At 38.2% G+C, this 20,748-nt stretch overlaps 1 protein-coding gene across 1 annotated transcript; it reads left to right on the top strand.

The window, feature by feature from the left end:
- Window positions 1-425: 425 nt before the first annotated feature.
- On the top strand, window positions 426-17,849 carry CPE (carboxypeptidase E; the record flags this gene model as incomplete). Its single annotated transcript, XM_009871654.1, has 8 exons — window positions 426-622; window positions 2,516-2,683; window positions 3,555-3,672; window positions 4,658-4,841; window positions 11,622-11,760; window positions 13,558-13,657; window positions 15,914-16,032; window positions 16,925-17,849. Coding segments are annotated over 8 exons (1,124 nt in total), but the record flags the coding sequence as incomplete, so codon positions are not given.
- Between the last annotated feature and the right edge of the window lie 2,899 nt (window positions 17,850-20,748).

Genomic DNA, 20,748 nt, shown 5'->3' on the forward strand with positions numbered 1-20,748 from the left:
ATGCATGTGTAGTGCGGTAAGCTTAACCTAATCTTGGAGAGATCATTCAGGATAAGAAGCTCTGTTTGCGTCACTTTATTTAAAAAATATCTAATCAAGACACACTTTGTACTATTGAGGCATGATTTGCACTAGATCTCAACAGTAGTAATGTCAATGACAGTGCTTAGTATTTGTTTTGGTATACTATGTTGTCCTCTGGTATTATTTCTCTGCCTTTGATAAACAGCTGAATATAAATTACTGTTTGTTTAGCCAGAGTTTAGAAAATAACCTAAATCCACTGATGGAGGCTTGTAGCTTCTTGAGGATGCTGTGGCCAGTTGTAGTAATAGTGATGCCCACATCTCAGGCATGCTGTGTGATCCCATCCATGAGTGATTTTTAGATGTTATTCTAAGACATTTTCTATGTTTTTCTTGTAGGAGAACCAGAATTTAAATATGTTGGGAATATGCATGGGAATGAAGCTGTTGGAAGGGAGTTGCTCATCTTCTTGGCTCAATACTTGTGTAATGAATACCAGAAAGGAAATGAAACTATTATCAACTTGATCCATAGCACCCGTATCCATATCATGCCATCTTTGAACCCGGATGGTTTTGAGAAGGCGGCATCCCAGGTTTGTAAAGCTACATGTATAAGAAGAGTTATCACCGTCTATATCAACCTTAAGATCATAATGACTAGCAGTTTTACAGATACATGAACTTTTGGTGGTGGTTGTTGAATGGAACAACATAGCTGAGGTATTTCCTGATAGTATAACAGGCTTGTTCTGTTTAACAAGAAGGATTTCATGTTTGGGTTTTCAACAAATAGCTGTCTCTCGTGTAAGTGAGTTTACTGTATTTTAGAATCATAAAACCTTTAGGTTGAAAAGACCTTTAAGATTATCGCGTCCAAGTGTTTTAAATAATAATGTTTTTAAAAAAATCGTTAAAAATATAGCCTTTTTAAAATACAGTGTTTTGTTTCATGCGTATTCTTTCATCTAAATTCCCTGATCCAACTGCTTCCTAAACAAGTAGCTTTTAGTAATACATGATTTTTCAAAAGTGTTAGAAAAGGAAAGTTGATGTTTCCTTTAAGAATATTCTCATGTAAATGCATTTACATGAATTATTCACATTCATCAGAGCTTGATCCCAAACCTAGCAAATTTTCTGAGTCATCTTCTTAAGATTAACAACTTTGATCTTAAATTTCAGGCATGAGGTATTTTTAGATATTAGACAGGAAAATTTGGCACTTATTTTAGGATGATGACTCGATCAAGAAACATGTAACAGGTTAAGGCATAATTAGCAAATGGAGGCCAAATAGGACCCTGTTACACAGAGCTTCTGATGTGTATTAACGTTCTAAAGAAAAATAAGATTTTTTTTTTGGTTTACAAGGTGTATTTGTGTTTTATATTAACATGAAAATGTTGAATATTTTAATGTGACTATTTGTGATTAAATAAGTCAAACCTTAAGGTCTTTATTAATCTGATTCTCCTAGAGTCTTTAACACCAAATCGCAGACCTCTTTTAAACCTTATCCAGTCGTATGTCTCCCTCTCGTGGCAGTGAAGCCGAAGTCCTCAAATGGGAATAATTTACTTTGAAATCTCTGCAGAGATTCTATAATAATGCCATTTGAAACTTTTGCTCCTTAGTCAAAATACAGTTGCTTTTTACATGGCTACTTTACAAGTTACATATGATTTATAATACAATTTGCTTTAGTGCCACTGTTATTCCATTTGATTCTAATTGATTGTGTACACAGTGTGTGATAGTAGATTCTGTATACTCCAAAGTGAAAACCAGTAATCAAACTAAACCTGCTTTAAAGAATAGAGAAAACTTATAGAGACAAGCCAGGGAAAACTGTGCACTCTGAGGGCATTTCCTTAAGATAACCCAAAACCTAGTCTAGAAAATCAGCTTTAAAGAACAGGTTTTGCAAAAATTTTCATTGTATCTTTATTCAATGCTACCATTTCAGTGAATGAAGTTGACAGACACCTTAAAAATAAAAATCTCAGATAAATCTCTTTTTTTTTTTTACCCTGAAGCTATGAAATGAGCTCAGGTGTTCCTCAGATGGTAAATCTACAGCTGCTTTGAGGCTCACTAAAGTGAGGTCTGTAATTCACAACCATGGGCCTGAGGCAATGGGGAAAAGACAGGTCTTGGGGAAGACTCAGCAGGTAGTAAAAAATCTTATGCTGCTGGTAATTTTGCCCATCCTTAGTCCTGATCTGGTATTAGGAGAATGATTGTCTCGTCCGAGATGCTGAGTGAAACAGAGGTTGGTTTTGCTTCCCCAAAGCTCTAGGAAGAAATAAGGGTGACTTGGCTCTTGGTGCTTCAGAAGTATTTACTCCTACATGATTCCTTCTTATTCTCAAGAACATGAGAAGTAAACTCATTATTCAAATTTACATGGCTAAATATACCCATATAAAGCTTGATATCAGAATCTACTCATCTCCTATGTCTTTCTGTTCCCTTTCCTCATTCAGCCCGGTGAACTTAAAGACTGGTTTGTTGGTCGAAGTAACGCCCAGGGGATAGATCTAAACCGAAATTTCCCTGATCTTGATAGAATAGTCTATATTAATGAGAAAGAAGGTGGCCCGAACAACCATCTGTTGAAAAACATGAAAAAAGCTGTGGACCAGAATCCTAAGGTAAGTAGCGACGCTCTTGAGTATTGAGTCGCGTACAGACCATTTCTGCCAGTTTACGCAAGCAGAGATGTAGCAATTTCTAAGATTTTTGTGTATGATTTTTATGATTTACATTATTCTAAATATTTTGTTAATTTTGTTAAATTTATCAGTCCAATGCTTCCTTAGGTTCTTCTAGAAATGGCTTGCTGTAATAAATCCTTTTGATCCATATTGCTTAATCCTCAGACAATTCCTCTTTCAAAGCATGTTTTATTTTTAAGGCCAGAGATTGTGTAGCCTTCTCCCTTGGTTTGAAGCTATTCTTGCAGATATTCTGCATTTTTACTTCCAGAAATTCACTTGTGTATTGTACTTAATTACATTGGTGACCAGATTGCTGTTTTCACTTATAATGCATGCATCTTTGTTAAATTTAAGCCTTAAATGTACAGGCGTATATATGGAGGGACTTCAATCTTTTTTGTGTTTACTCCCACAGGAGGTTCTAGAAAATATAGTGTTGTGATTGCAGTCCCATAGGATTGTGGCAGCAATAGGCATATTCTGTCTTCAAATTCAAATTATTAAATGAAGTAATTTTTCTTCCTCTGCAGAGAATAGACTGTATCCTACTAACATTTATTTTGAATTAGTTTACTTTCCATGGTTTTAAATTTTAGGATTTTTTTTTTAGTCTGTAATGGGAAGAAGTAAAAGATTGCTGATTCAGACTTATATTAACCCACTTAGGCTGATTCTGATATGTAGGACTGATTCAGTTCTATCTGAAGCAAAAATAAAATTTCTGTTAATTCAAATATCTTATATATTATATATGATTGAATGTTTCTACACTGAATTATCAAATTGCAAATGCTATTTGTTGTAGCTTGCTCCTGAAACGAAAGGGGTCATTCACTGGATTATGGATATTCCCTTTGTGCTTTCTGCCAATCTTCATGGAGGAGACCTCGTTGCAAACTATCCTTATGATGAGACTCGGAGTGGTATGTAGTAGAAGTTAAGATGAACTAGTAAGAGATACAAATTACATTTTGTACTCATGTCACTGCCACCTAAGGTCCAGTTTATAAACATCATGTCATGGCATTATAATGACTTGTTTTAGCATATTAATTACCTGTAAAGCTAGTCACTGTATGGCCAGGTTTTCTAGTTTTGTAAGTAGATAGCTTGTTTCAGTAGAATTACATCAAAAGAATGATGTAATACCTAAGGGAATTGTGGTCCCTCTGATATTTTAATCAAGGCAATTTAACACCTAAATCAGCTGAGGCTGTTTGTACGGTGTTCACTGATGCGAGAGAGATGTGTCTAGGCTGCCTGTATGATCTAAGGTTTCTCTATTTACCTGTAAAAAATGAATTCTTGAAAGCAGCAGTGTGCTAATAAAAACAGCTATCATTGTTTCCACTTTCTCAATATCGGTCCCATATAAAAAGGATCACATTGTGGCAGAGATATTGTCACTTAGCATGCACCAGCATTAGTTTCTTTTTTGCATCCCTAGGGAATGTGCACGACTGATATGGTGACAAGGTGATGGTGTTGCTTGTGGTTGTCTTCCTTCCTTCTCCTTTCTCCCAGTTTGGCTGCAAATCCTTAGAATAGCAGACTGTGAAACTATTTAGGGAGAGGCCTTTTTCTGTGTACTGTGTATTCTTCAAAGAAAGTATCTAAAGCCTAGAATGTGCTAGATTTTGTGGTGAACTTTGAAATTACTAAATATCAGGACTGTTAGGAATAGTTACACTAATAATGGGGCAACCTGGTACAGGCAGTCGATGAACTATTGGGGAAATGTTATTAAGATAATGCTGTATTAATTTATGATGCTGTAGGACACTTACTCATGTATAGAGAATTTCCAGGCACAGTCCTGCTGTGCAGTGCTGGTAATCTAGCTTGTAAACCCAGTTGTTATGACTGCCCTTTTAGTAATCCTTGTTCTGGCCTTTTTTCCCTCCCTAGGCAGTGCTCACGAATACAGCTCCTGCCCTGACGATGCTATTTTTCAAAGCCTGGCTCGCAGTTATTCTTCTTTTAATCCCGTTATGTCCGATCCAAACAGACCACCATGTCGTAAAAACGATGACGACAGCAGCTTTGTGGATGGAACCACTAATGGTGGTGCATGGTACAGTGTTCCTGGAGGTGAGCACCACTGTGTGGGGGTTTTGTGTCACTGGTGGTTGTTTTAAGCTTGAGTTTTCACTGGTTTAATTACAAGCTGGGATACCACTAGGTTATTGACAACTTTTGGTGTGGTTAAGGTTAAATCAGAGAAAGATCACTCACCACAGTACATCTACACAAGCCCATAAAGTTCGCCCCTGCTTATTGCGGGGGGAGTTTCGACTGGGTGACCTTTAAAGGTCCCTACGAGCCCAATGCATTCTACAGTTCTGTGCAGGCTATGATGCAGTGGTCTTCCGCTCCAGGTTGTCAAGTTTACTAGTTCAACAGTGGGTGAGTGATTGCTATGCTATCATGAGAGCTTAAGGTTTGGGTTTTTTTAATTAAAACAAGAGTAAAAAATCCTCTAGCAAACCCTGATGAGAGAGCAGGCTAGTGACTGTTCATTTTAACCTCAGTAATGAAAGCATCCAACCTTGAAAGAAGTGGAGAGGCCTGATTTTTCAGTGTTATTAACAGTGGGGATCTGTCCTTTGATTTCCTTGAGAACAAAATCTAGCCATGAAGGTACTTGCATCTCGGTACTTTGTGGCTCAGTGCTTGTTTCCTGCCTGGGTAGCATTCCTGTAGACTTTTTCTTCTGTGAGAGAGCAGAGCTACTGTGACCAGCTCAACACTAATCATAGAATCATTTAGGTTGGAAGAGACCTGCATTATCACTGAGTCCGACCATTAGCCTAGCAATGTGAGGTCCACCACTGAACCATGTTGCTAAGCACCACATCTACACATCTTTTAAATACCTCCAGGGTTGAGGACTCAACCACTTCCCTAGACAGCCTGTTCCAATGCCTAGCAAGCCTCTCAGTGGAAAAATTTTTCCTGATATCCGATCTAAACGTCCCCTGGCACAGCTCAAGGCCATTTCCTCTTGAGCTATCTCTCATTACTTGGGAGAAGAGATCAACTCCTACCTCACTAAAACCTCCTTTCAGGTAGTTGTAGACAGCGATAAAGTCTTCCATAATATTCCAGAAGTCTAGAGGAATAGTCTGAAATGAGACATTACATTTCTTTTTAGTATATCACTTTCTTTGTAAACTGAGGCAAAAAAGCGTTGGGATATTGAAATCTTTGAGTCTTCTTTGTTTGCTAAACTTGGACAAAACTTCAAAGTGAAAATGAGCTGGGGATTTCTGAGCTAGAAACAGCTCATGTTAGAGTGATTTGCCTGTGCATTGACTTTCTTGATTTGTACCAGCTAACTTTGAACAAACATATCAATTCAACTGTTTACTTTCCTCTTAATACTCAATTACAGCCTCTGAATGAATTTTAAATTTCTACCCAGAATAAGTGGGAATCTCTCAAAGCATTAGGACAGCTTAGGTGGTAGGCTAACCCTGCTCCCTTTACAGTAAAGGGGTACTAGAAGAGGAAAACAATTAAGTTTGCTAAAGAAATTAGAAGCAGGACAATGACTGGTAGTGCTCACACAGCCACTGATGACTTGCTTAAACTTAGAATTGCTGTTCTCAGTCTTCAGAGGAGCAGCTTGTTTCCTTTGCTGTAGAACAACAGGTACCAGGGACTGTGTGTAAGGTAAAATGTTGACATTTCGGAATATAATTGAAAAGCTAAACTTTCTTTTTCTGTTTTCCTCTTCTAACTGGAACCATTAAAGCACACTTGACAAGGCAGAGTTTGCATAATTTGAAAAAAATAAATATAAATAAGGTATTAAAAGGATTCATAGTTAATTTTTGCTTGAATTCAGTCCAAAAATATCTTAATGAAATATCAAGTATTAACTATAAAAACATGGACATATTTAACTTCATCTTATTTTTCCTTAGGAAAATGCTATAAAAACCAGTCTTTCCGTTGTTTTGATGAAATGCTTTGATTCTGACTAAACTGCACATGCCAAAAGCACATTTTTCCATTGGAAAAACTTGTTGGAAAGTTTGAATTATTTCCTTCTTTTGGATCTTATTTTAAGTAAGACTGCAAATTTCCCAAGTGAGCCCTTCCTTTTTCTCATGTATTTGTACAGAAGTTAGTAGACAGAATTCCTAGTTCTAACTGGAATCTATGATCCTAATATGTTACAGCTAATAAAAAATAGAGGCACAGCAATATGCTTTGGACCATACAGCATGAATCTCGGTTTAGTTTGGGGTTTGGTTGGTTGGTTGGTTGGTTTGGGATTTTTTTTGTTCCCCCCCCCCCAAGTGTAGACATCATCTGGCAAGCTGTGACTTTTGAACAAAACCTCCGTGGTAATGTTTGCCACAGGCTGACTTAAAAAAACAAAAATAATTCAGCAAAAATAGTTCTGTTGTTTCCATGTCTGGTCCTAAGGAAAATAATTAAGCATTGCTTGGTTCAAGTGAAATTTTATTGGAAGCTTTAGTCCAAAAAACTCTGTCTGGAATCTGAAACATGGCATGTAATTTATCTGTTGTATCAGTGACCTTTTGCTATCCATATGATAAGATGCTCAAAGTCACCAGTGGTATGAGCTGTTGAAAAGCCATCTGTATTGATTTAGGAAAAGTATTTCATTGTCTATCCTTACCGGAGTTGAGAATTTTTCAAGAGGAATTCTCTGAAGAGACTTATCTTCGTGGCATCTGCTCCAGTTTGGAGCTAAGGTGGCGCTTCTCTGCCTTTGCATCGTTGCGTTGCTGTGGGCTCTTCTGGTTCCTGTGAGGGGGCCTGAGAGTGGCTCAGTGTCCTGTGGGCAGCTTACAGAGTAGGCTTGAATCCCTGAATGGAGGCAAAATGGTAGAGGACTTCCACAAGTTTATGGAGAAAGCGAGAGGCTGTGCGCTCCTAGATGTTGTCCTGGACAGTACCTCCTCAGGCCAAGAGCTCTGCGCTGTGAAGGGCTGATTTTCCTTTCTAATAAATTACTAAAGTTGCCGTTGCCCTGTGAAGCTTATCATGGTGCCACCAGTTGTGCTGCATCTATTTCTTTGCCCCTGCAATTTGCCCACAGGAACTTCTAGCTTCTGTAAAAGACAGCACTGCATGGTGAGCCAGCAGCAGTCTTCATCAGTTCCTCAGTATGCAGGGATAATTTATGGGTGGCCCTCTCATGTGAGTTTGGGTTGCTTTTGTGCATGTTTTTCTGAAAACCTAGGTTCTTTCAGTAGGGAAGGCTGAACGTTTGGTGGTGGTAAAGTCTGATAGCTGGACTGGTCTCAAGCTGGATGTAAGGATGAACCTTCCACTGCATTCATGTTTTGTTCTTCCCTCTGGTCAGACCTTAGGGTTTCCTCATCAACCTCAGGCAAGGTGGCAATTCTCCATTCAGATTCTAGCATGAAGAGAGCAGATGACATACAGAATATTTGACACTTGATTCTGTCTCTTAATATGCTTTGCCATTAGGTTTTTCTCACTATTACCTGCTTAGCAATTACTTTCTTCTGTGGAGCAGGGGCACAGAGAAAATAGCTTCCTGACAGCATCTTTATGCTAAATCTGTGACCATGATGCCTGTTACGCATGCATTGTATTAGTTGTCATCTGTAATTAGCTGATCCTTGTAGGTTTTTCAGAGAGCAGTAAGCAAAGGCAAAGAGGTCATTCTGTGTTCAGGAAAGGCCCTTTTATCTACTAGATCCAAGGGAAAAACAAGCCTGTACATAAAATCTGTGCTATTTTTAACACTGGTCTTCTCCCTATCAGTATGTAATTAATGATTTCCATTAAGCACAAGAAAGCCAAATTAAATTTGCACAGACAGCTTTAATTTTGGCATTTCCGTAGCTGTTGAATGCATAACTTTTCAACATCAGTGATGGTTTTCTAATATCCCTTTTGTGTGGAATATCTATTTGGAAATATAAATGAGAAGAGCAGATAGCAATGAATTACTAGCTAGACACATGCCAGTTCTGCTTGTTCTGTCATTATAGAGTCACCTGAGTCTAATCAGATTCACGTAATTACAAAAATAGTATTTCAAAGCCGCTTACATTGCTGTATTCTTAGGCTATTGTTTAAGTGTCTTTTTAATTTCAGATACTCTCAAGTCACTCTTGGTACTCAATTAATTGATTCCTAGCTTGAATTATCTTTCATGTTACTAGTTTTGAAAGCAATGTTAGTAAATTCTTTTTGGGTTTACATATGACACGTGTAGGAGGCACATGTTCTCCTTATTACGCACAGGGCTCAAGTTCATCCTGCCCTGCTAAAAGTTACTGTATGTGTGTAGAAGCTGAACGAGCTTAGTGCTGTAGCTCATGAGTCTGAGTAATTCTGATTCCTGGATGCAAGGACACACTCTGCACTTCACTTGGGTTGTGAGGTTGCAGTTCCTAATTTTTAAAACCTGAGGAAATTAATTTTGCTCCATCTTCTAAGCCCATTTATGTGAGTACTAATGTAGAGACACCGTAGTCCTTCAGGGCAATAGAGCAGTGCAACGGAGGATGGTTTGTATTGCTCAGTTTCAAAGAAAGCTCTTACTGTGGTCAGCGGTGAAAGGCATGAATTTCATTTGTATCTGAGGTCTGCTAAGTCTTTAGAGTGTGGTCCCTGTTAAAGTATAGGAAAGTTAGTTCTGTGCTATCCTTTGTTAAAACGAGAGACTTCTGGACCGTGGTGGTGTGCATGGATGGGGTGTATGCTGTGTGCCTAACAAGAAGGTGTAGGGCGGTTAGCTTGACTAGTGGCAGCAAAGTTGCCCCAGTGTTAAGTAAATCTTTTGAAATGTACTGATTTCTTGGATATTGCACCTCATCACCGTATTGAACAGGCAGGTAGAGAGTGCAAATTATATGTAGCCAGCCTGATGTTCTTCAGATTACAGATGTAGTAGACTGTAGTTTAAATCTAGGCTATTTAAACACCTTCCTCCATCCCAGAGATCCAGACTGTCACCAGCAGCTCAGTGATGCAGGCTGAATTTTTTCAGGGGTAACAAACTGTGGCCCAGGCCAGGAGCATTGTGCACAAAACTGGAAAATATGGTAACTTTTTAGTTCTGCCCTTGAGAAAATAGGGTATTCCTGCATATCACCTTGCTTTGGAAGGCGGGAGGGAGGAAGAAACTTCCAGAGAATTGAAGCAGTAATCGTCAAGAGTTGTTGACACCACAGGAAAATTACATCACGCCCTTTGGCTCCCAGTTCTTCTCTTCGTGGATTCTCTCTTTCTTGTGGAAGAAAGGCAAAAATCAAGAAAAACAACATTAGTGCCTGGAGCAGATGCCTGGCAGTCAGCACTGCTGTTAGGATTTTACTTGTGACTCTTCTGCTCTCTCACTGTGTACTGATGAATGGTCCATCTTGCCTTCTGCCTGGTGGGACATCAGAGCTGTCCCTCTCAGGAGCACCTTTGCCTTTGTTGACCTCATTTTTCAGCCATCTAAAAAAAAGCTTAGAAATAGAAATGTTCTTTTAGGATTCTGAAAAGTCCCTGTTCCTATCAGTAGATAGAAATCTCCTTGCTTGGTTGGCAAAAAATAGATTCATCCTAATGTGCTGGCAAAATCCCACCTGACTCAATGCGTTTGCTGCCCTCAGTGTTCTCTTTTGGATATGACATCAGCTCTCTGGACATTTCTGGACCAGTGCACAACACCGGTGCTTTGGTAAAGAGACTCCATTAGGTCTCTCATGTAGCTTGCATGGGTGAACATAGGGCTGAATTAATTAGCTGTGTTTGAAGCACTTTTAAATCCCTCAGTGACCTCCATGGGGATGCTCAAAATGCCTTTTTCTTTTGAATCCTCCATTTGAGAATCCGCTCACTCTGCTGGCTAGATAGACTGAGAAGACAGGCACTAATTCTGCATCAGCTTCTACAAAGAATATATTTGTAACCTTCCTGGGGACAGCCACAGTCTGTCTTCAGCTCACTGATCCAGTTACAAAACTGGAAACCAGCTTGGTTATTGCTTGACTGATTTGATAAAATAGCCAATATTACCATGTTGTAAGTGGAGGGTCTCAGAAATGTAATAGAGTACATCTTTTCCATCAAATTTTTATTGCCAGTGATGATGCTACTACATATATATATTTATATTTATATGTATCTTTAAATTTCTGCGATTAAAATTGCATTCCTAATGATGTTTCTCCTCTCAGTATCCAGTATTGATTTTGCAGAGACATTGAGTGGGCTGAAAAATTTCTGTGTAAATAAAGTTTATAGGAAGTTGCTTTTTTATTTTTTTTGGTGGAAAGTATTTGGAATCTATGAAGAAAGCTTGACAAAGAATATTCCTTAGCAAACAGATGCTTTTTCTGTAAAATATTACTGAATTGAAACCCTGTATTTGAAAAGAAAACATGGTTTTGACCCACCTTTATAAGCCCTTTTTCAGTGTCACTTTATCATGATCTGTTTGCTTTATAATTAACTGCCATTCTTCATCGCTTACGAAGTGGTCATCTTTTGCTTTCATATGGAAATATTTTATCCATAATCAGAAATAATTTTCTGTACCTGAAAAGTAAAAGTAATTTATATGTCAGCTATTCAAAAACATATGTCAGATAGGAGTATACAGGCCAGGTGCAGCATCAGGTAGAACTACACATGCCAAGTGTCTTTTCTAAACTTTCTCTGGGAAGAAAATGGTTTGGGGAGTTAATTATCCTGTTGATTTCTCTGATTTAAAGCTTCTGAATACAGAACTAAGCTGATTAAATGGAATTGCACCTACTGTAATTATAGCTATTCTTTTCTTAATGGCCCCAGCATCTCACGTGTCTCCTTTTATTTACTTCAGAACAATGCAAAATGCATCACTAACTCTCTTCTCTGGCATTGAAATGCAGGATTTCAATTACCTCAGCAGCAACTGCTTTGAAATCACTGTGGAGCTTAGCTGTGAAAAATTCCCACCTGAAGAAACTCTGAAGGGCTACTGGGAGGACAACAAGAACTCCCTTATCAATTACATCGAGCAGGTAACAAGAAAGAGAATGGCACTACTCTAGTTATTGTACGTAAAACTTCTAAACTTTGTATTATGTGAACATCTAATTGAAAATATATTAATCCAACTGGTGCTCCATAATTCTTGTGTCTTCAAGATGGTAAATCCTGTGTAATCTTCCTAAATATGTGGAAAAAAAAAAAGAGGGAAAGAAAGATGTTACAGTATGGGATTCATAGAATCATAGAATGGCCTAGGCTGGAAGGGACCTTAGAGATCATTTAGTCCAACTTCCCTGTCATGGGCAGGGATGCCTCTTAACTAGATCAGGCAACACATCATCTTGCTTTAGCTGTTGCAGGGATTTAAGTGATTTGTGTTGGCATCCTCAGTGAAAAGAAATACGCATCACCAGAGTGTGTAATTCATTCCCCCAGCACTGATGAGTATATGAAGAGAGATGGGTTGTTCTCTGCAGATATGAACACATATGTACAAGTGTGGGATGAATCTCTCTGGATGTACACGGGGAGCCTGGAGGGCTGGGTTAGGCTGTGGCTGCCTGGCAGTTCAGTGTAACCTTGGGGGGACATCTCTAATCGTGGTTTTGTAGATGCTTTGCTGCTCTCTGAAACCTGGGTGTTGTAGTTAAAGGTCACAAATATATCTGATATCATTAATGGCTACACACCTGGGATTGCAACATCAGAAACATACTTTGTTATTAGGGCTGTTCAGTTAATACATTCATTTCTTTAAGAACATACTAAAGCATTCCTACACAAGTTAGCCAGAAATCTGAAGTATTTGAGTATTTGAAATGTTTGAGCTATACCATTCTGTTAATAAGTTGTATGTGGCCTGAGGAAAAAGCTATACCTGCCCTGCACGTTGTTCTTCCCATTTATTATGGGATCCATCTCAAATTGTTCAGCTTCTTTGCACATGGATTTTCTCTGACTCATCGAGAACTATGGTGTCACTGTCAAAATTGCTAATGTGTAAGAGATAATTTTGCCTATTTCCTTTGCTCCTGTGGAGCTGCTGGCTTTATCCTTGAAGTTCAGATGGTCTATTTGGCATTGGTTTTTATCATTTTACAAGATAAAGAGGATTAGCTCCATGCTCTAGCTCCTCTGTTTTCACTAAGGACAGTGCAAATATGTACTTTCTGCTTTTCTAAGCCAATCTGTGTCTGTCTTCTCTCACATGTAAATTAGAGGAATCTGGTGAACTAAGTTGTAGCAGCTGAATACATTGTATAGGTTCTTAAAGGGGAAGATCAAAACATCAGAATCTATGATCCACAAGTCTTTTCAAATATCAGAGGATCAAAGAGAAACCTGAACTCCACAAGACATGCCAACTTAATTTCCAGGCTCTCCATGAGATGCATCTCTGCACAGGTTCCAAACATCCCATTCTCAGAAAACTCCCTTATCTCAGACTGTGAAAAGGTAGTTGGTTCTCAGCCTCTTACCTCTGAGGTGCTCAGTTGGCTTTCAGACCATGCTTAAAGAATACCACTAGGACTGGTCTCTCCACACACTGTGGTCCAACTCGTGCTTTAATTTCATATACGCTGGGAACAGATTAGGTAGTACTGGTGCTGTTGCCTGGAGTATGTTGCCTAAGAGGCAAAAGGGAACTAGAATGTGTCCCACCATCACCATTCTCTCACAGTGCATGTGTAGTTGTCATCATGTAGACTGTGGGATCCATAACATGCATCGTTAGATACGTCAGTAGATTAAAATGCCGTTTTTTCTTAAGAATTTTCCAGCGATTTCCCATCTGTTTATTTATTTATTTTTTTAATTTATTTCAGATTCATCGAGGAGTGAAGGGGTTTGTTAAAGATCTTCAGGGCAATCCAATAGCAAATGCTACTATTTCAGTGGAGGGAATAAGCCATGACATTACATCAGGTGAGCATTGTACCTAAGTGAAAAACAAGTGCTGGAATATACTGCTTCTCCCTCTGTTTGGCAGCCTGGAACCATTTCAGAAATTATTTACTGAAGCTTGAAGCCAGGAGAGCATGTTGTGCCTCAGGAAGCTTTTTGCCTGCAGCATTTCATGAATCTTTCTCTTGTATTTTGGTCTCAGAGTAGCTAGAGGCTGGTTGTTGGAACTTCATGGATTAGTGGCATGAATGGGTTCTGGTGGCTCTTGGTTGTTCGTGCTTAGTTTGTCTTCTGATCTGTGGTGCAGGCAGTGTTTCACAGCTCTGCCAGGACTCAGAGTCCTGTTGGCATTGACATTTTCAGTTTGAAAGTTAAATGGTAGTCCAAAAATGTTCTATTACTTACAATGTGATCATACCTTTTGGTATGTAAATTCTTGCCAGGTTTTCAGTTTACATAACTTCCTACTGCAGAGATAAGTTCTCTTTGCTGTTTACAACTATGTGACTTTTTTTTTAGAAGAGTGATTCTAAAAGAGGAATGTATCATGTTTGTGTTCTCAGAAAATGATGTCACCACTTGAGTAATGTTGGGCTTTATTCTAGGAATGAATTCAAAGGTAGCTTGCACTGTGCCAACTTGAGTCTTTCCTGCAGACCTATGCTTTCTTATTCTGAATGACAATTTTTTTTTGTTTGCACAAGTTACTAATTAGAAAAAACGTGAGCTGACAGTATGGTCATTTTCTCAATGATGTATCTCACTATACTGAAACAGGACCATTAAACCCTTCAGTTGGTTTGGTTTTGGGTTTGTTCTCACAAATCTTTTGCAAAGAGGCTAGCATTTCTACCAAGTGAAAGAATGGTGTGTGATAGCACTAGATGCCTTATTTCACTGTATATAAGAGGGAAAAATGTATAGATGCTGAAAATAAATTTTCAGGCATAATAAAAAGGGAATAAGCTGTGCAAAGAGGTATTTTGAAGTATGAGAGTGATGCAGATGGTACTACAGCTCTTGCTTCTACAGTACAAAAAAGCAACTAATCATGAATCCTCTCATATCATTGTGTGTATATAAGCCTGGGAGCCATGTATTGTCAAAACAGTAAGAAAAACAAGTACTTGAATTCTAGTATGTTCAAAAAGAATAAATATTATTTGGCTTTTTTTCCCCTGCTCCTTTGTTCATGAGTTAAAATTCAGCTTTGTTCCAGTGCCAGGAATTAGAATAGATCATTATCATAGCTCTGCAGCAGTATTTTTTTCCTTTCTGTTTTATGAAGAGAAAAGTCTGGGAACAACTGGACTGAGTACTGACGTTTTTTGACCGTGCGAATTTCAGACATTGAAGTAATATTTCCCTCTGTGTGCAGTGTAGCTGCAGATGTGCTGAAAAAGCATTTAAGGAACAGACAGTAAGAACACGGCCAAGTCTTTTAAATGCCACAGTTAATTGACCTTTAGAACAGCTTTGCAATGTTTTCTGGAGGTAGAGAAATGGGGCGTATTAGCCTGTGGTAAATTAGATCATTGCCCACTACTGGTTTAGGGAGAATTTAATCTGTGAAAATGGGAGAGGGTTGTTTCTAGAGAAGAGGATGATGCACTTTTATTCTGTGACTGAAATACATGATCTGCAGTTATGCTCAGTGCACTAGGAGCCTGCCTTTGACCTGGGCAGATCAAGCTTTCATTTTTCTGTTGAGCTAAACAGAAGGAAAAAGCCCTAGACATTGTCTGGATACTGGAATGTGTAGATAGTGATACACATGCAATATTCTACGAAATTATTTATAGCTTTCTTTGCAAGATAAATTAAGAAAGTTGGTCCTATTTATTTAAATTCAGTGAGAATAAAGTGTCTTTACATTTGGATTTTCAGATACTGAGGGACATAAAAAATGTGCATTGCGTTGCAAACTGAAACTCAAACCCTTAACAGAAGCTGTACGTTGGCCAGGGGGTGCTTCTAAAGTAGGATAATACATCTCATGTTGTCCTTTTATTCAGTGTGCTGGAGAGCCTTCAGCAGGCAAAGTCTTTCATGGAGGCTACAGCACAACTTCAGAGTTTAAATCTGTGGTTCGGTTATCTGAAAAGAGGAAAGATCTGTAGTGAAATATTTATACAGCCCTTGCAGGAGATTCCTTTCAGACAGACAAAAGGACTGACCGGAATGCAAAAGAGACTGACAAAATGTACAGTCCCTTCTCTTTAGCTGCGTATTCAGTTTTATACATATTTATTTGGATTTTTTTCTTCTTCTCTACAGCCAAGGATGGTGATTACTGGAGATTGCTTGTGCCTGGAAATTACAAACTCACAGCCTTAGCACCAGGCTATCTAGCAGTAACTAAAAAAGTGGCTGTGCCCTTTAGCCCTGCGGTTGTGGTGAGTGCTCACATGTGTGTTGATCTATTTCATATATGTATATATAAAAAATAAATAAAGTCGCTTTCTTTTTTTTCCTTGTAAGAAGGAGGTGATTTTTCAGAATTTGCTAATTTAGAAGACAATCTGGAAATCCACTCTTCTAGTACTTGCGGCAAAAAACAATGAGAGTAATTTCATTGTAAACTCATTTCACCTCCTGACATGGGTGGTGAATAAGACCTGGGCTGCATCTAAGAATTCAAAATTATTTTTAATTCATCCTCTGTGCTTGTGTGGATTCCACTCGTAACAATTAAAAGAAATGCTTATTGCTCTAGTGCGCATCATATACTGGGATATACTACACTAAGCACATCATATCTGCACTAATTAGCCATGTGTCAGAAAAGCGCCCTGAATCTTATTCATGGCATAAAATTGAATACATGTTTTGATATGCTGGGGGTCTGCATTCCTAGGTGTTAGCAGTATGCTGATGATGCTTTTTATTGTATGCTAGATGATTTATGTGGCTGGCTGTTATTCAATTTCAATTTCATTGGCCCATATATAATCATAGAATGGCCTAGGCTGGAAGGGACCTTAGAGATCATCTAGTCCAACCTCCCTGTCATGGGCAGGGATGCCACAATTTGAAGACTGGGCAAATGTCTGGTTCTTATGGAAAATTTCCTCACCTGTGTGCATTTTTAGATACGTTTATGGTACTGATATGCTAGTATTGCATGTATTTAAATCAGACACCTTGGAATAAACTTAGCCTAAAACAGAAGGAACCTCCGTAAGCCCCATATCTGTCTTAAACACCTTCTGTCACTAAATGATGTTTAACAGCCGACACTTCTATCTTTCTACAAGCCTGACCAATGTTATTGTTTCTCTTACTCAGGTTGATTTTGAACTGGAGTCATTGTCTGAAAGAAAAGAAGAGGAGAAAGAAGAGTTGATGGAGTGGTGGAAGATGATGTCAGAAACACTAAATTTTTAAGTGAAGATTTTGGCTTTAGAGCTTCTAATCTATTATATGTTGATTTAGTATAATGTACTGTGGAAAGTCTCTATATTCTAGATTTTGTGCACTTCACAGTAATTAACTTTGAATTTTTCAGCCATCTTTTGATTAATATTATTACAAATAACTACTAGCCTCCTAGCTAGACAAGTAAATTATTACTTTTCTTTCATATTGTTATAGAAAATTTACTCTTATATACAAATCAGAAAAAAATGAGTTAATTTCTCTGCAGCCTATATGGAAGTACAATCTATTGTGTATTATTTGCAAGTTCAGAATAGTAGGTTAACTCTGGATTTTAAAAAAGAAATATGCTGTAGTCAATTCCCAATACTGCCAGAAATATTTGACAGCACATAGTAGTAGACAGTGCTCTTTTCTGAATTCTATAATGGATGTTATTGAAAAGATTTATAATAACAGTGTGTGGTGTAATAATGTTTTACAAGGATTAAAATTCAGTATAACATTTTGTATGTCTCTGGTGTTGAGGCTATTTAAATATGTAAAAAACATAAGCTGACTTCATTTAGGTAAACAGAATGAATCTCTGTAAGCTCTTTTATTACAGATGGCACAGAATGATTTCAGGAAATAGCAGAGCTTCATCCCTTAAACTGTTGATGATATTTCAATATCAGGTTTTAATTATTTCTCATTACTTATTAACCAAATTAGAAATTCTGAATGGGTGTAGAAGAGCTTGTGCATCTTGTTAATATGCTGCTGGTGTTTGTTTTACAGCAAGAAAAAAGAAGGTTTCAGGTGATTTCTAATTAGATAACTACCTTTTCAACAATCTTTACATATGTCAGTGGGATCTAGATAATCAGACAAGAGTTCATATGTTCACTGAAGGCTATCAAAACATTACAGTTTAGACAATAAACTGTACTGAGGACATGCATTTAGTTTCACAAACCAAGAATAATTTTGTTTCCAACTTTATTTCTTCTGCTGGGTATTCTCACCTGAAACTAGAAGTAAGGTAGATAAGTGATTTTTTTTTTTTTAAGTGTCATGATATTTTCCCCAAAGACTTGAAGATGGTACAAAAATCAACCTTGATTGAAACAGATCCTTCTTCCTCCCATTATTATTTTTTAGCGTACGGGAATTAACTTGCTTTAGCATTTTGTCTATGATGAGTGAAATTTGCAGAATCAGAAAATACACATGAACTGTAGTGGGTGCAAGTTTGATAGAGTTCTTCTGAAATCACTGGCAGTATGCTACTTGATAGCAGCTAAGCATCTCATCTGTTTGAAAGCTTAGACAATATTGCTGGTCTATTTTAATTCAAGATCAGATGTTAGATATAGATTTCCTTCCCCTGTTTTATTAATATCACTGTCCGTGTTTTGATTGGCACGTTCTTTAGTTGATGCTGTAGGAGTTCAGTACCGTTCAGAGCCAACCAACAATGTACTATCATGCTTCTCCCATAAGTGAAAAATCACATTTTCAGGTGTAGGATCCAAATTTACCTCCTTTGGGTATTTAAAAATGTACTGAAATTGCTGGTTTCTGAGAATTTGATACTCTTTAGTGAAAATAGCACTTAATTCTTTCAAGTAACAGGCATAAGGTTTGACACACACTGGTAAATTGAACAGCAATAAAAAAGCATAATCTTCCTTTCTCTCTCTGATCAAGACTTTGCCATGTAACCTGTAGCTCATTTGGATAGTAGATACGTAATTCCAACCTTCAGGGGAACTTCACTCATGCAGTGATGAACTTTGATTTTCCATTGTGATGAGGAACCCCTGTGGCAAATGAAGAATCTTATCTGAACGTGTCTTGGTAACAACTTGTGGCTATTTGAGCACAACAAAGGATGCCCAGTTACACCAACTCAGGTGTTCGTGACAGTTTGAAAGGCTAAGACATGTAGCACAAAACATACTCTGTGTCTGGAAGCAACGTTACTGTTTTCAGCCAGGTACAATCGAAGCAAACAGCATAAAAATGCATAGTTAACGAGAGACTGCCGGCATGTGGGCAAATGGCTACAGGAGTGTTTTTGACCTGTAAACTAATGTAATAAGACAAGTGTATATTTGTACAGAACACCCTGCTTTGCCCCTTCCAAACCTAACAATTTAAATCCAAGATATATTGCTATGCAATGTGATGCCTGTCATGTATCTAGTCTTCTATGTGGTGGATTGTGCAGTATATTTAGTACAGACATTACATCAAAGCGATCTCATAGCAGATTTCTAATCCATACTTGTATTATGTGTGAGATCCTCCAGTCTACCCTTTCATGCATTTGCAATTAAATGTGATGTCCCATAAATGAGCTCTTCATTTTGCTCTAGATGACTGCTTGCTATTATTGTGCTGAGAACAGGTTAAAGTGATTAAATGTTAAAACACCAGAGCCACTGCCACTGTTCTTGCTGTAGTTAAACATCCCTCAGAACAGCGTAGCCAGGACTCTTAATAAATTAATTCATTATGTAGCTTTCTGAGGTAAACTGAGCTGTGTTGTAGGACTGTGTATGTTTAAATGGAAGATTAAAGTGTTGTGTGATGCTGAGCTTTTGGTTAAAAAGGCACATGCTGTACTATTGTACAATAAATCTGCAGGTTTATTTAAAATGTAAAGTGTGTGAGTAATTTACAGGTTTGAAATGTGACCTTTTTGGCTGTGCATGTCTGCAGAGTATGCCATAAACATCCTCAGTGAGGTGCATGTGCCACTTAAGTTGCTGTTTGAACAGAGAAGCAAGACTGGGATTAGTGCTGGCATCCCACTGAGAACCGTCCATAGCTCCTTAACTTTGTGCCAGAACATCCTCTTTGGGAGTATACATCTTTCTGAGCACTTTTCCCATGCAGGTTCTCAAATAAAGTCATGGATGAGAATGAGATGCTCTTCATCCATGCATGGTTCGTGGGGACAGGGCATGAACTTCGGCATGTCTCGTCTTTCCACGGTATTTACAAATCTAGTTTTTTCCCATATCGGTCTTTAGGATTAGAAAGCACAGTGTGTGGTATGCATGCGAACCCATGGTACTATGCATTCCTTATAACTACAGCAGTCAGGATTATAAGAACAAAGTAAGTAGATTAAAATCAGTGCATCTGAATGATCTTTCCCTTTTCCTAGGTTGTGGTGTCTATGTTGATATATGTGAATTCACCTGTAGCCCTGCCTATTCCTGAGCTGATATTAGCATACATTAAAGTGTAAATTAAAACTGAGATGGTGTGTAAGAAAGAATTGATGCTGTAAGAAAGAAGCTGTTACTTCTGAGTTTTTTGTAACAGATCTAACAAGTGCGTTAGGAACACTTAATAACTAGCCTGTGAAAGGAAGAGTATTCGGAGAACAATTGACAGGTAGGTTTAGAGGAGCTGGAATTCAAAGTAGTTCTGTGAACCTCTCCCATATACCTGAGCTTAGTTTCACTGAGGCCTGTAGAGGCTGTGGAATAGCAGCAGTTTAATGATCACTTCTGTAATAAGAGTTAGAGCAGCTGTTTAGAGTTTCTCAGGAAACCTGCTCCACCTGAGGAGCGCCTGCGTTCCTACTTGTGGTTAGCACTGGAAATGCAGTTCCCAGAAACATCACTGCAGTGCTTGCTTTCTGCCTTCCTGAATTCTGCAAAGAGCCCATTCTGATCATCTCCTTGCAGGTATTTTATTCCCCCTGTATGTTTCTGTTTATGTAGAACTACATC

This window comes from Apaloderma vittatum, unplaced genomic scaffold (genome assembly GCF_000703405.1).
Source record: "Apaloderma vittatum isolate BGI_N311 unplaced genomic scaffold, ASM70340v1 scaffold3306, whole genome shotgun sequence".
Lineage (NCBI taxonomy): Eukaryota > Metazoa > Chordata > Aves > Trogoniformes > Trogonidae > Apaloderma > Apaloderma vittatum.